This window comes from Carassius carassius, chromosome 7, assembly GCF_963082965.1.
Source record: "Carassius carassius chromosome 7, fCarCar2.1, whole genome shotgun sequence".
NCBI classification, from domain to species: Eukaryota; Metazoa; Chordata; class Actinopteri; order Cypriniformes; family Cyprinidae; genus Carassius; species Carassius carassius.
In genome coordinates, this window is record NC_081761.1 from 31,598,738 (window position 1) to 31,614,515 (window position 15,778).

At 36.8% G+C, this 15,778-nt stretch overlaps 1 protein-coding gene across 2 annotated transcripts in view; it reads right to left on the reverse strand.

Moving 5' to 3' along the window:
• Positions 1 to 15,778, reverse strand: part of LOC132143941 (E3 ubiquitin-protein ligase NEURL1-like) — a 64,691-nt gene that overhangs the window by 24,352 nt on the left and 24,561 nt on the right. The window contains exon 1 of one of the 2 annotated variants that reach the window (XM_059554601.1): positions 10,729 to 10,938. The exons of the other annotated variant lie outside the window; for it this stretch is intronic. Within the exon in view, the coding sequence (XP_059410584.1) occupies positions 10,729 to 10,762 (34 nt within the window). The 5' untranslated portion in view covers positions 10,763 to 10,938. Of the gene's footprint in view, positions 1 to 10,728; positions 10,939 to 15,778 lie in introns of those variants that run through there. 2 annotated transcript variants of the gene reach the window in all.

Genomic DNA, 15,778 nt, shown 5'->3' on the forward strand with positions numbered 1-15,778 from the left:
GGAAATGGGTCTAATATCCAGATTATTTTTAAAATCAAAATATCGGCTTATAAATCGGCTCTTTTCGAGTTAATATCGGCATCGGCATCGGCCCCCAAAAATCCATATCAGTCGGGCTCTAATCATGATATAGTAATTTTTGCTTTAAATAAGATCTTTATGATATCATAATTTTTCATACCATAGAAATTTCATACTTTTTGTTACCATTGTCAATATCACAAAAAAAGTAATACTAGCCTCAATTAAAAAAGGGTCAGACAGCAGGAATATTAGACTGCTGTCACTTTAAGAGCTGCCCCAATCCAATATACTGTTAAACATATGTTTGACCTTCCTTACTGTGTTTATGAGAATACTATAAACGCATACAAGTTTGTTTTTAACTGTTCAAGGCCTATAAAGTGGCAAAAATAACTCCCTTCAATACACCCGTGAACTATGAAAAATGCCTCTCTGATATGCGTGCATAAAGCAAAATGAGTTAAATTTTCCTGCTTATTGTATTTCGATGGCTTAAAATCACTTGTGTTTTAACCACACTGCTTAAAAAAATGTGCAAGCGAAAAGTTTTCATGGCCACGTAGCACAGCAAAGTCACATGAATGTGTAAACCATGATAGAGACAAAATCTCTCTGTAGATCAAAATCTCTCCCGGTTGACAACCGGTAAATCGCCCACCCCTAGGGCACACGTAGCAACATTAACAGTGGACTAGATGCAGGTGTGACCAGAGTAATGATTTCTGCTGTTTTGATCTAACAGAAAGTGAATATCTATGTTAGAGGCACAGTAATGATTTACTGTAGTATTGGTTCAGTTGGGACAGTGTCATCCATGAGCGGTTTCAGCTTTATGGCTTTCCCCTCTGCATTCATTCATGTCCAATATTCATCCAGTTGGCAAGGGGCTCCTTTAACAAGATAACACACCCTCACAGGTCTGTAATGGCACAGTTGGAGGAGCATCCAGTGATGACACCAGTCCTCTCAGCTATTGTGGCCCCCTTGTAGAAGCTGATAGTGGGCAATGACATGTTTCCTGAGCAATGCAGATAAGGTATTTCACAAGAGAATAAAGACTAGATGTTTTTTCTATATCTGGCAACCACAGGCTCATAAAAAACCATCACATGACAAATTATTGTATTATCAAAACATTAATATGCCTCAAGTGTCTTTTCAGCCTTGTAAGTTGCATACATGTGTCTGTAAGTGTGTGTTTGGGCAGGTCTGTTAGCCGACGGACATTGTGTGTAACACTAATAGTCTGAGCACACCGAAAAGAATACATTAGCAAACACGAGAGCTGCAGCTGTCAGACAGAAAATGGAGGTTAAGTAGCAGCTCATGTTCCTTAGCAACGCTGCCATGGTGAGAGCTTTCCGTTTTCTGCTAATCTGAGTTCAGTGTCTGTGTTTTCACTTAGTCTTTCTGGAAAGGAGAAGACTATCCCAGATCGGTTTAATCTGTTAAATGTCTTTTACAAAATCTGTAAATTCAGTTTTGTGTCTAAACTTGATTTGAGGCGGAAGAGAGACATTGTACGAATTATTGGAACAAGTTATGGTATGGCTGAAACAATGTTAAATGTTCCATTCAAACAATGTAGGTTCATTATTCCAAATAATTAAATGATAATTTAGTTAAAATCAATATGAAATCAAAATTGAGCTTCTTAATGGTGTTTCTTGTCTTACTGCAAATGAGTCATAATAATTAACTTAAAATGTAATTTCAATCACTGTGAAATAAAGAATTACCCTATTGTGTTTCTTAATAATGTTCCTGGTCTTTTTGTGAACATTCATCACTACAAGTTACCCCCCCCCCCCCCCCCCAAAAAAAGAAGGAAAAAAAAGTCTTTAGGTATTGATTTAGCAAACTCTTATTAAGTCCAGCTCCATTCTTTTATATAACACCTACTTTTTATGATGAAATCATTTCCTGGTCCCAGCCCACATTTTTTCCCCAGTAAAATCTGTTGTGAATAGCAATTCACATTGACTTCAATAACTTTCTGTTGTCATCCTAAACTGTATTATATAAGATAGACACAAGTCATAAAATATAACAGCTCAGGACCTGCAGAGCAGTGTTGGTCATCTTACTTTAAAAAAGTAATTAGTTACAGTTACAAATTACTTCTCCTAAAATGTAACTGAGTTAGTAACTCAGTTACCACATTGTAAAAGTAATTAGTTACTCAGTAAAGTAACTGTGACGTTATTTTTTATGTTCTATAATGCTATTAAGTCCTATCACATCTTTAATATATAAGATTTTTAAATAAACTGATTGAAGAATAAAAACACTATTAGTATTTTAGATAATGTAGTATTTATTTGAACTCAATAAATGATTGCAGCCTGCCATATGATATGCATAGAAATAAAAACATATAAAAAATAAATATTGAAAATAAAATTTAAGTGAAAAATTAAGACAAACTAATTTAAACTTGGGTAAAAAGAAACAAAGGGAAACCTGGCCATTAGTGCAAATCTCTGTAAACTGCATATTTGAGTTTAAAACAACTACATTCTCGCATGAAATACTTTTAAAACTAGATTTATTCGCGCAAGTCGCGTCTGGTGTGAACACAGCATTAAATATTCAGTACAGTAACATGTTAGCATGTGTTGATGTGAGGTGGTTCATAAGATTTGAGTTGCTTGAGGCAGACGTTGCTTGAGTTGCTTGAGGCAGATCAATGATAAAGTCTTTTTTCCTGGGTATACCGTGCATGTTACAGAAACATTCTTGCCTTTAATTTTTGGTACTTCCAGTTCGAGAACGCCATTATTTCTGACGCCGTCTTGTGTTTAGTGGTTGTCAGAGCGTGCAGTGAGACAGCGTGAGCAGGGCAGCGCCCACCCAGCCAATCATCATCTTTTTTTTTTAAAAATGGTGTCAGGCAGCTGATGTGTAGCAGACTTTGTGTGTAGCCACTAGCCAAAGCATGACACTCGCGCATTATTCAACCAAATTGTAGTAACGCAACACTTTACATTCTCAGTAAAGATAACGGCGTTGCAATGATGGGAAAAGTAATTAATTAGATTACTCCGTTACTGAAAATTTAACTCCGTTAGTAACGCCGTTATACTTAAATGCCGTTACTCCCAACACTGCTGCAGAGACACATTCACACATTGTAAGTAATAGAAGCCAGTGACATAAACAGTCTCCCAACACACAAAAAGCAAATTCCACCCTGGGCTACCAAACACATCATAATGCTGCTATTTCTATGGTTACCACATTCTTTTTTAAGGTAACCAATGGACAGAAAATGATTCTTACATAAGTTCATCCCATAAAGAACAGCCTGGGTAATGGAGTAATGATGCTGAAAATATATCTTTGCCATTACAGGAATAAATTACATGTGAAATATATTCAAAATTATAACAGTTATTTTAAATTGTAAAATATTTCACAATATTTTGTTTCTTTCAAAAACATTTAAAAAAAATCCTAATTAAATGGGAAGCCAGTATTTTGGTCTTCGAAAGGTTTTTGGATAATTTTTAAACTAGGAAAGAGGTTTAGTAAAGCACGCTTGTGTATTTTTTTATTGAAGAGGACCTTCACATGCTAAGGTCCTTCACATGCTAAGGTCAGGTTTAACTTCACTGCACGGAATAAGGTTGCCAGGTAGCTGAAATCTTTATCCTCATTACATCCTCATTACCATGCAGACGTGTTCAGGGCAGGTTCAGATGTCTGACTATAGGTCAGAGAATGTCATGTAATGTGTAAACACCTCACATCACACACACTCAATGTTAAAATAAAGTGCTTGGCCAGCAGCACTCCTGGACTGTTTTTATAACAGAACATCCCGAGGCTGACTTTCTGCAGTTTAGATTGTTGAATATACATAAAGTTTGATTCAATGTAACTTGCAAAGGAGCACTTTTATTACATAACATACATCCCAAGGAGACAAAGTCTACAGCCACATATATTCAACAAGCAGACAATATCTGTTATGTTTAATGTGTTCAACAGCAGGAAAATCTGGTCAGCTTTGGCCTTTTTTTTTAAATCTGTTATCTAGGAATTACCTTTTAATTTGCTCTGTTGGTAACCACATTAATTGTTCCCTTTCAAGGGAACTTCGAACTGCGTCCTCTAGGGGTCATTATCGGGAAATTAGAGGATGCAGTGATCTCATTTCCTATTTAGGGAACCATGGTTACATATGTAACCTGAGACATTCCCTTTCAAGGGAACTTCGAACTGTGTCCTCTAGTTTCTCCATAGCGACCCCTAGAGGATGCAGTGTCTCGTTCCTACTCAGAGACCCACAGTTAAAAACATAACCTGAGATATTATTCTGTAAGTACATGTCCCCTGATACTCAATATAACTTTATTAGTAAAGTTGCTTTTAGGTAAGAGTTCCTGTGGCTCAGTGGTAGAGCACTGCATTAACAGCACAAAAGCTTGTGGGTTCAATTCCCAGGGAATACACATACTGGTTAAAAAAAATAAAAAAAATTATAGCCTAAATGCACTGTAAGTTGCTTAGGATAGAAGCGTCTGATAAATGTAAATGGTATCAGACACCAGATTGTAAATAATCTACTTGAGAATCAAGTGTTTTTCCACAATCATTAAACAGTTAGATTACATTAACTCATGGAAAAGATTATCCGAAAACCATTGCAGTATGTCAAATACTGAAAATGTAGTTGCAAAAGTGACTTTTTGCTTAAATGTTTAAATAAAATTATACAAAATGGGAACATAAGCAACATCTTAGGAAGCGATGTACATGTACTTGGCAACTATACAATGCTTCTAATCCATCTGAGGTGAGAGGCACATCATGTGACCATAACATGTGAGTGTAGTAGCAAGCTTGGCTAAAGATTCATATGCTAAAATGTTTAGTTATTCTGGTTCAAATCTAGCAAACACCCTATAACCTCTGCTTTATACAAAACCCTTGCTCAAGTGTCATCACACACTTCAACTCAAAAAACACACACTGTCACACTTAGTATAAACATCAACACTAGAAGAATACATTAATATCTATTCATTTATTTTACATTCAAATAGCTCAGAACATTATTAAACAAGTAAATTTTAAATTTTAAAATTGGGAATCGTTTGAAAAATGTATACTGTAAATGCCTTTCCTGTCATTTTTGATTCATTTGAACATTTAATTGTTTAATAAATGTATTAATTTCTTACTTATCCTAAACATGCAAGTGTATCATAGGTTCCACAAAAAAAATATTAAGCAGCAACTGTTTTCATCATTGATAAAATAAGAAATGTTTCTTGAGCACCGTTTAAGCCTATCAGAATTATTTCTGAAGTAACATGTGACACTGAAGACTGTAATAATGACTGCTGAAATGTATAACAAAGTATAATATAAAAAGACATTTTGCATATTTTAGTGATGTTATTTTTTTTATGATTACTCACAATTTATGACATTTTTGGTTACATAAATGTCAACACTATTATTTTTCTGTTCCTGGGTGTGCATGTCCATGTTTGCAATTGTGTTCTGAAGCTAATTAGTGAGTGCAGAACATATTAAGCGCTGCTGTGGTCTTCTGTCATGGCTGGCCTGCTCCTACAGTAGGTGATCTGATCCGTATATAAACACCAGTGTGTGGTGGTGTCATTTCATTTCTGTGGTGGATTAAATGACTCATCAGTGGTGTTGTGCTTCACAGAGGTGCAGCGGATGGTTACTTAGCAGCATCAGCACCTGACCTGCAGACATATGTTTCTGTCACGACATAGAAACTGAGTGATGTAATCACAGCATGCATTGTAGATAAGAGCACTTTCTCTGTTTGCCTTTTAATAATCTGTCACCGCACCGCATTGACTCCTTGTCTGCATGTCAACCAATCACTGATAATCAATCCCAACATGCCCCATTAAAAATTCCACTCCAAACAAACTCCAGTGCTAACAGTTTCCTCATGTTGTTTGTGCTTTGCTGTCTTATTGTGGATTCAACAGAATAACACCATGGTAATTGATTCAGTAATTTCAATACTTTCCGTGCCGATATAAACAAATTAGCAGCAAATAACTGATTCAACTCTGATGTTTAGAGAATAATTTATTAATTAATAGGGATGCTCAATATATTGGTAACATATGGGCTATTAGCCGAAATTAGTTTTAATGTATCGCCATTGGTCAATATTGGATACATACAAATTAGCAGCAAATAACTGATTCAACTCTGATGTTTAGAGAAGAATTGATTAAAAATTAGGGATGCTCATTATATTGGTAACATATTGGCTATTAGCCGAAATTAATTTTAATGTATCACCATTGGACAATATTGGATGTATACACTAGTCAACATTTAAAGTGTATCAAAGCCTTTCATCAAAGTTGTCATAAAAATTAAAACCAAAACGCATTCTTTTCTTAGGACAACTTTGCGGAACTTTTTTTGATCCTCTTCAAATGCTGAATACTGTATATTGGCTATGCTGGATATTTAATTACGCATGCTCATTTCTAACTTTCATACTTTTGTTATCATCAGTTATTTTTTTACAGCTATTTAATAACACCAATGAACGCAATCTTTAGCAAATTGCAAATTAACATCCATTTTTTCATATTGTACAGATTTCTATTGAGCTAGTTAGTAGAGATTTATTTTGAATTTTATTTTTTAATTTATTTAGACAAAATTTTATACACACACACACACATATATATATATATATATATATATACACACACACACACACACACACACATATATATATATATATATATATATATATGTATATATATATATATATATATATATATATATATATATATATATATATATATATATATATATATAATTTCAATATATGTAATTTATCTTTTATAAGTACCAGCTAGATTTTTTATATCTGGGCATCCCTACTAAAAATCAATTGTCATAATGTTCCATTTTTAACAGCCTTTATGAAAAAATGCTACTTATTTTTTATCTCTTTCCTATCCTCAGAGGCCAGGATGTGCTCTAGAGGTGCATGAGAAACACCCAATAGTCTTACACACACACACACACACACACACACACACAAACACACACACACAAACAAACACAAACAGAAGCATATCTATCCAGCTCAAACACTACAAACCAGACTATCTTGTTCTCAGTTCAGGACAGTTTCCGTTTTTATGCAAAGATCAGATAATACACTGTAATTTACTGTATTTAAGGTGAAAGACGTGTATCTGGGTAAGCAATTTATATCCACTGTCAGCCTGCTGCAAGAACTAAAAAAACTCAGAAATGGGAACAGGAAGGTGAAACCAGAATGTTAGGAGCCACAGATATCTTTAAATGATTTGTGCTCCTGGTAAATGTTTTGTGTGTGTGTGTGTGTGTGTGTGTGTGTGTGTGTGTGTGTGTGTGTGTGTGTGTGTGTGTGTGTGTGTGTGTGTGTGTGTGTGTGTGTGTGTGTGTGTGGCTGTGTGTGTGTGTGTGTGGCTGTGTGTGTGTGTGTGTGTGTGTGTGTGTGTGTGTGTGTGTGTGTGTGTGTGTGTGTGGCTGTGTGTGTGTGTGTGTGTGTGTGTGTTTTTGTGATATATCAGGACTGAGCGCCAACCTCCCGCTCTCTCTCGTGAGGCCAATAAGGAATTGACTAAGGCCCAATCCCAATTTCATTTTATACACCTTCCCCTTCCCCTACCCCTCAGCCTACCCCTTCCCCTTGTCCCTTGAAACAGAGTGTCAAGGGGTAGGGGAGAAAATATTCCCCTAAGGATTGGGACACCACTACCATGACGTCACACGCCATCATTCGTCATCTAGCTCTTACATTACACACATACTGGTGTGCTGGTGTGCATTAGAAACTTTACTTATCGTTCTGTATTAATGAGCTGCTGACTGACACACACACATATCGGAAATCGCGCAGCTCACACATCCAGGAGAAAATAAACTTGTCAACGCTGCCCGACGACTTTTATTAAATACAGTTTAAATACTGAATCGCTACATTATATTTTTCAGCGACGAGAGGATACAATCGCTGTTTTTAAGTAAACTCCCTCTAAAAAGATAAATGCACAGACGCGAATACACGTAACTCCATTTCTCTCCCTCTCCCTCTCTCTCTCTCTCTCTCTCTCTCTTACTCTCTTTCTCTCTCAGCTAGGCAATATTTGAGAAAATGGTTTAGCGATTTCTAATTATTGGGGGGATTAGCCCCCATCAATGTCTACAGTAGTTATTGGGTAGGGGAAAGGGGAAGGGCTAAGGTGTAGAATTGGGATTGGGCCTAAAACTGCAATTCATCGACCGGTCCCTTGAGGCTGGCTGCAAAAGGGAGTCCATCCCACAGACTCCCCATGTTAAAATTCCCATCTTAACAGCAGAAAAAAACATGTTTACAGCCTTGTGCAAAAAATTATTTTGGTCTAAATAGCTAATTTTGCCCTTCATGACAACTGTGGGGGGGGGGGGGGGGGTGATTTTTTTAAAAATTATATTAAGACTTAAAGTTCTGCCTAATTAAGGGTGTGGCCACTTGAGTGACAGGTGGTTTGCCACTGCTGACACTGCCGTCGCGCTAGGTGGGCGTGGCTTCAGCAAGTAGCTCCCGTCTTTTTGCCCTTTTTTGATTATCCGGGAGAGTCGCGCGGTGACGCGCTGCCAGGATGGCGACGGCCTGCTCTGCACACTTTAGGCTTCAAAAACACACTTCAGGAGTCTACGGGTGACGTCACGGACACTACGTCCATGTTTTTATACAGTCTATGATCAGGACACAACTTTGTATAATGACATGGGTATGACACAGGTATTACAAGGAGAGAGTGGCTTATGAGGACATAACCCATGTCCCCATTTTTCAAAACGCTTATAAATCATACAGAATGAGTTTTTTGAGAAAGTAAAAATGCACAAAGTTTTCTGTGAGGGTTAGGGTTAGGTGTAGGGTTGATGTTGGGCCATAGAATATACAGCTTGTACAGCATAAAAACCATTACGCCTATGGGATGTCCCCACTTTCCACAAAAACAAACGTGTGTGTGTGTGTGTGTGTCTGTGTGTGTGTTTTTTAAGAAAGACAAACTTAAAAAAATGTCAGAGCAGCAGCCAGTAAAACGACGTTTGAGTCTGGCTTACGTCATTTCCCAATCCTGTTTCCACCTCTTCTTCTCATCATTTCCTTTGTCTTCTTAATAGTCTCCAAAAATAACATTTAAAAGATTTCAGCTCAAGTTTCAAGTCCTCAAACAAATGCATATGCTTTTAATTAATTTTTTTTTGCTTCTAATCAAATGTTGTAATGTTTTTTTTTCAGAGCTCACTGATTTTATTTGAATGTAACCTATTGCACATTGCTTGTGATTTATTTAGCTATCTATTAATTCATAAATTTCCTAAGCGGTTTCCTCATGGTATGAAAATATAGAGTACGTTTCCGACAAGTGCACTTTTTACTAGCACCAGGTGCTACTACACATTCTGGACTGTTATAACTCTAGTCCCGGTTTACCTGATTGGATGTGCTATAATGCTCTAATTAGAATTAATGATCAAGTGGGTCAGATCCACCAAGGGTTCAGATTAACTCCAGGCCAATCAGCTGCACTCAGAGCAAGAGTAAGACAGAGGGATTTACATAAACCAACTGCTTATGTATGTTTCAGTTACAATCACCCGTCCAACACGGAAGAATATTCACCCATTCACCCTGCAGGCCAACGACCAGAACATCCCATACCAGATCAACTCCTGACATTTAAAGCATACTGAATCTATACACCACATATGTTCATTTTTGCTATGTTTTGGTATAGTAACTACTGTTTAATTGGATAAATAAATATACACATCCATATTGGAAGTCTTGGCATTTAATGAGTAGTTAGTAGACAAAAATGCAAGTGGATTAGTCACTAGGGGATTACTTAAAAAGCACTGACATAAATAGCCTAGTAGTTGCAAGTTGAACAAGAAATACATGTTAGAACGACTTGCCAAAACCAATACAGTAGCAGCACAACAGCCTGAACATTAATTTCTGAACGTATCAGTATAAGAATCAAAAAGGAATGTTTGTTGTCTGATGTTTGCTTGGTTGTATTCAAGTCTTTTACAACATTGCACTGCACTTTGGTCCAACTGTAATTGTTTTTAATTGTGCTTTATAAATAACTTGAGACTTGAGACTGTTCAACCAACAACCATGTATTTTTATGTAGAACTAATCAATTGATTTATTGATTTATTTGGTTCTCTTTTAAACCAGCTGCCTCGCGGGTTTGTTAATAATGAAATCAAATGTTGTAAAAAACAACAACAAAAAAACCCCGCTGTAAATCCTTATTATTTCAGACAACAGAGGGATTCCCCACAAATTCCCTTCCCTTCCTCACGCATTCACGCTGCTGTGGGGGAAACACGTCTTCACTGGCACGAGACGCGCTCGTATGTTCGTTCCTTGGAGCGCAAAATCTCCAGAGAGCTACACAAATGCCGTCTACATTAATTCTAGGACTTGTGCTCGACTGTGTTTTGTGTTCCAATTATTATGATGCCTATGTGGTATTTAGAGGCAGACGTTTTCTCTTTAAATTCTCTTATAGCCTATAGATCTATCTGTTCTTCTATCTATCTATATCGGAGCGTTCATCAGCAGGCAAACATAATGAACAGCATTCAGCGGTTTGCATGGAGATCCTAAACGCAGTTCCTCACCGTACAAGGCGTTTCGGGTTATCTGGCCTCCCATGACTCAACGCCGGGTCACTGATTTGCGCTGGCCGCCTTTATTTCTCAAAGGTTGAGAGTGCGATAATTCCACACCGACATCATGCTGGAGGAAAAGCTCTCTCGGCTCCCGAAACGAGATGTAAACAGTCGGACACTCCTCCTGTCTCGGTGCTCATTGACTGAGCGCGCGGACACCAGCGCCACACTGACTCATTTACATAGAAGGCGGAGTCTCAGAGCGCTTTACTGGGAGTCACGCCCCTCAACTACAGCTAGTGTTAATTTGGTAATCATTTTGTCTTACCACATTTTGTCTTAAATGTTGAAAACTGTGTGTGTGTGTGTGTGTGTGTGTGTGTGTGTGTGTGTGTGTGTGTGTGTGTGTGTGTATTACCCTTGCTTTGTTAATAAAATATGGCAGTGGTTCCCAATCCTGGTCCTTGAGAAACCCCAACACTGCACGTTTTTGGTGTCTCTCTTATCAGACACACACATTTGAGGTCATGGAGTCTTCACTAATGAGCTGATGAGTTGAATCAGGCGTGTTTGAATAGGGAGTCATCTAAAATGTGCAGTGTTCTCCAGGACTAGGATTGGGAACCACTGAAACATGGTATCGTTTAATAAATGAAAATATATTATATTACCAGTATATTGCATGTGTGTTCGCAGGTATTAACAAAACCATATTTTGGGTGTCAGGAGGATGTGGTATATGCACACTTCTCTGATGCAGCTGATTTCCAGCAATATCTCAAGAGGAAGTATAGCTTTCAATTTGAGGAAAAGAGGAAGTGCCAAAAGAGGAATATTATTTAAGCAAACACAAAACAATGGACATTAGATCGACATTGTTTTGGACATTTTCTGTTATGTCTTTAAGATACAGTAAAACACAAAACTCTAAAAAGTACACATGGCCAACCTGTTCTATATATCAGAAGAATGGCTAAATTTGTCTGTTACCATAAAACTCTTTTCTCCCTAACTTTCTGGGAATATTGTTCTCTCTTTTCTGTGACCTTTGTTAAGAATTATGACTTCTTATTGTAATCTCGGGTCAATACTTACTGTGACCTCACTGATCTGGGACCAGGTTCTCATAACCCAAATTTTAAACTCATCCTCTTCAAGAAATGTTTCTTCAGCCAATACTATCGCTGACACAGTTCAAAGGGTGGTTAACTCATTACACTTTAGAATTGACATGGCAGAATTTCATTTATGTTGCCCTAAAACATAAATACAGTATAAGTCAGTTAATAAACAAAGAGCTGGAGAGTGTTACTAAATAAATGTGATTAAAAAGGGCAGGGAGGACAAAAGCTCAATTAAATCCATTCTCACTATTGCCTCTCTGATTACGTAGAAAACATTATCCACTAAAATCACGTTAGCAATAATATTTACTTTTTTGCCTTCCCCTTTTTAACAATTGGAATTTTGAAGGGAACCATAACAAACCACAGGCCTTGGCTCCAGAACACCACCACTTTGATCAAAATGAAATCATCGCTTGCTCCACAATGATGGGCTGATTGGTGCTCTCTCGCTCACACATGGTGCACACATTTTTGGAAGCCAATGCCCGAAGCTCACAAGCGCTTGTGCTACTTTTGTTTTTAGGAATAGGGGATTGTCATACGACTTTCATTAGCACTGCTATGAATGATGTATTGATATCCTTTTACAATACACGACAAAATTAAATTAATGATGCTCTAACAAAAACCTCCTCTGAGAAATATGACAGTGTGTGTTTGCCATTTAGTGTTTTTACATTTTTTATTTTTTATTGAGATGTAATAAAAGGTCATGCAGTGAATTATTATTTTTTTCAGGAGATTTTTTAAACGTTCTTTTCCGTAAGGCTTCCATAACACAAACATACACACACACACACACACACACACACACACACACACACACACACACACACACACACACACACACACACACACACATGTATATATACAGTATATATATATATATATATATATATATATATATATATATGATACATTTTAAAGTGCTCATAATCAGATTACTTTTTTTGTATATTATATATATATTATTTAAACAATGGCAGTGAATTATTTATAGAATATTTATTTTCCTTAATTCTTCTCTTTTTTTCTCTTTAAGTTTTCCTTTTAGTTTTCTTTAAATTTGTCATTATTATGATTTAATTTATTATTTAATAGCTTTTCATTACCTCACAAAGCATCCAGCTCTTTCAGTTTGGGAAACCTTGATGTAATTTAATGTGTAATTTATGATATTGATAAAAAAAGAACAGACAAAAAAATTCTTACAAATTATGTAAAAGTAATCAAAATGTAGTAGTAATCAATGTATAATAATGTATAATAATACATGTGTAATAATATGTATTAATATGTGCACATTACTAACTACAATTGCTGTTTCGTAATATATTGCGTACCACATAGCAACTACTACTTCCTCTGAATTTAAACATATATATATATATATATATATATATATAGGTTAAAATTCAGAGGAAGTAGTAGCTGCTATGTGGTACCACCGCAAAGAGCAAATGGTTTTCTTATATTCTCTCACCACCATATACTCTGGTAAACACATTTATGGTAATTGCTTTATGTACCTATAAAACTGAATAAACCCTGAAACCTGAAATGACTGGAAGCACATTGAAATTGGCTGCCAAAGTGAGATACTATCCTCATTAGAACCAAGAGAAGGAACAGCATTTATAGGTGACTTGACAAGCACTGCTGCTGAACCCCAGCCTACATTTGAGTGCTGGGGAGACAGCCAAGCCCTATTATGCTGACCTTTAGGATTCAGATCCCAAAGTGCGAATGTTTCTTTGCACATACGCCATCAATCCTGCAGTCACAGAGGAGTTTGCTGAGGCTGAATATTCGTATGTGTATTGTGTTTGTGCATGCTATATAAGGTTATCACGAGGTTGCCCCTTTCTCCTTTTAATTCCAGATACATATTCTCTTACATAATACACTCAGAGAGAGAAAAATGTTTTATAGGGGCTCTGCTAATAGAGCAATCTATTATATTCCACATCCTATGTCAAAATACTTCAGTTTACATTGTATAATTACACCTCCTGATCCTGCACACAGTCTCAACCTCGAATTATTGAAATGTCATCTGTTTTATAATGCATTCTCAGTCAAAAAATAAAAAATAAAATAATAAAATAAATAAATCACGATATCTACCATTGTCCAAAGCAAAATATTTCCCATGTAAAGTAGCTTTGCTAGTTTCATGTCTTGACTTGGCACTGATACATAAAAAAACGTCCTTTACACATAGTACAATAATTTCAACCTAATTTAACAGTTCATACTTATTTTCGATATATTTGATAAGTAGGCATGTGACGAGCAAAATAATGTATTCATTATTGCAAAATTAACCCTTAAGAAATATTACTTTTTCTGGGTTTCGTCTACAGCAACTGACTATTCACTTCTTATGTTTACCAATATACATCAGATTGTTTGTGTTTAACTGGAACTCAGCCATGTTAACTATTGTATCACAGTCCATGCCATATTTCTTTCTTCATAATGATTCTGATTACATAAGCACCTTTGTTTGCCTTTTTCTCCCTATATATTTCCTGTTGGTACTGCATTTTGCATCTGTCTACAATTGCTGGCGTTTATGTTGGCCATACGGGGGACTTTTCCTGACGTATGGATAAACACTAATCAGTCTCACCATGGCTTGGCACGGTCTGACACTGAGTGTTCTTTAATTGCTGATGTTAAATAAATTAAATGTCCAATAGGGGTGATGTGTTGGACTTTGAGACTGTATGTGCCACCGTTATGCTATTGTGAGCTTGAGCGAATAGTACACTCTTGAATGATACTTTTGCTCACAATGCATCAGGCTGAGTATCTCCTTTTTGTTGTTTGGTGGTAGATGAAAAAACTGCAGGCCGGAGCCAAATTTAGCTTGATAATATTGATCAAGGACAGACATTGCTGCTAGTGTCATGCCGTGCAAGCTGGAGTGTATCAAGTAAACACTCGCTGTCCCCCAAAGGTGCATGTGTCTGTCTGTGTGTAATGTTGGGGGTATGAGAGTATGCATGCACACTCTCATTTTTACTGCCATCATCTGCTGTTGAACAGCAGCTGCAGAGTAGTGGAGGTTTCCACGACAACCAGCTTTCACGGTTGCACAGGGCTCGAATCACACATGTCCACTCAGATAAAGAAATACACAGTACATTCACATGAAATGTGAAAAAAGTAGTACTTAATAGTTAGTTAGAACTGAACCTTAAAATAAAATGTGACCCCTTTTTTAAGGCATACAGGATACTAGACTTCTAACCACAGGTTGAGAGTTTGTGATGCTGTTCATAACCAGAATTCCCCATCTAGAACCAGGGATGGCCATCTGAATTCTCCACTGTAGTCGGTACCCCAAAATACATTAAAGAATACCACATGTGGTATTACCATCCTGGAGTTACCATGATGCTAAAAAAAATTGTATTGTGTGCAAACCATACCATAGTAAATGGTGTACAGGTAGGTGAAATAAATCCAATATAGCAAGAGCAGCAAAGATTATTCTCTCTGAGTCACTGCAGTAACTAAATATGGAGGCAGCTGCAGAGAGAAGCCGAGGAGGGTCTATAGACACACACACACACACACACACACACACACACACACACACACACACACTCATAAAGTCTCTAAACAAAAAGACCATTCAAATACAGATCTCTAGGACAGCAGCTTACCATGTGCAAAATATTACAAAGAAACATTAGATGCTCTCATTATTACAGACATGTGCAGAGAGAGAAAGAGAGAGAGAGAGAGAGAGAGAGAGAAAGAGAGAGAGAGAGAAGTAAACAGCTCAATCCTGGAGCTCCCTTTGCAAAAATGACTGTGGTGCAACTGTGGTATGAAATGGTAATAAAAGTCAGATGAATGATTATTATGTTCACATATAAATTACATACCATGGTATCAGCGTGATCCATGCATGTAAT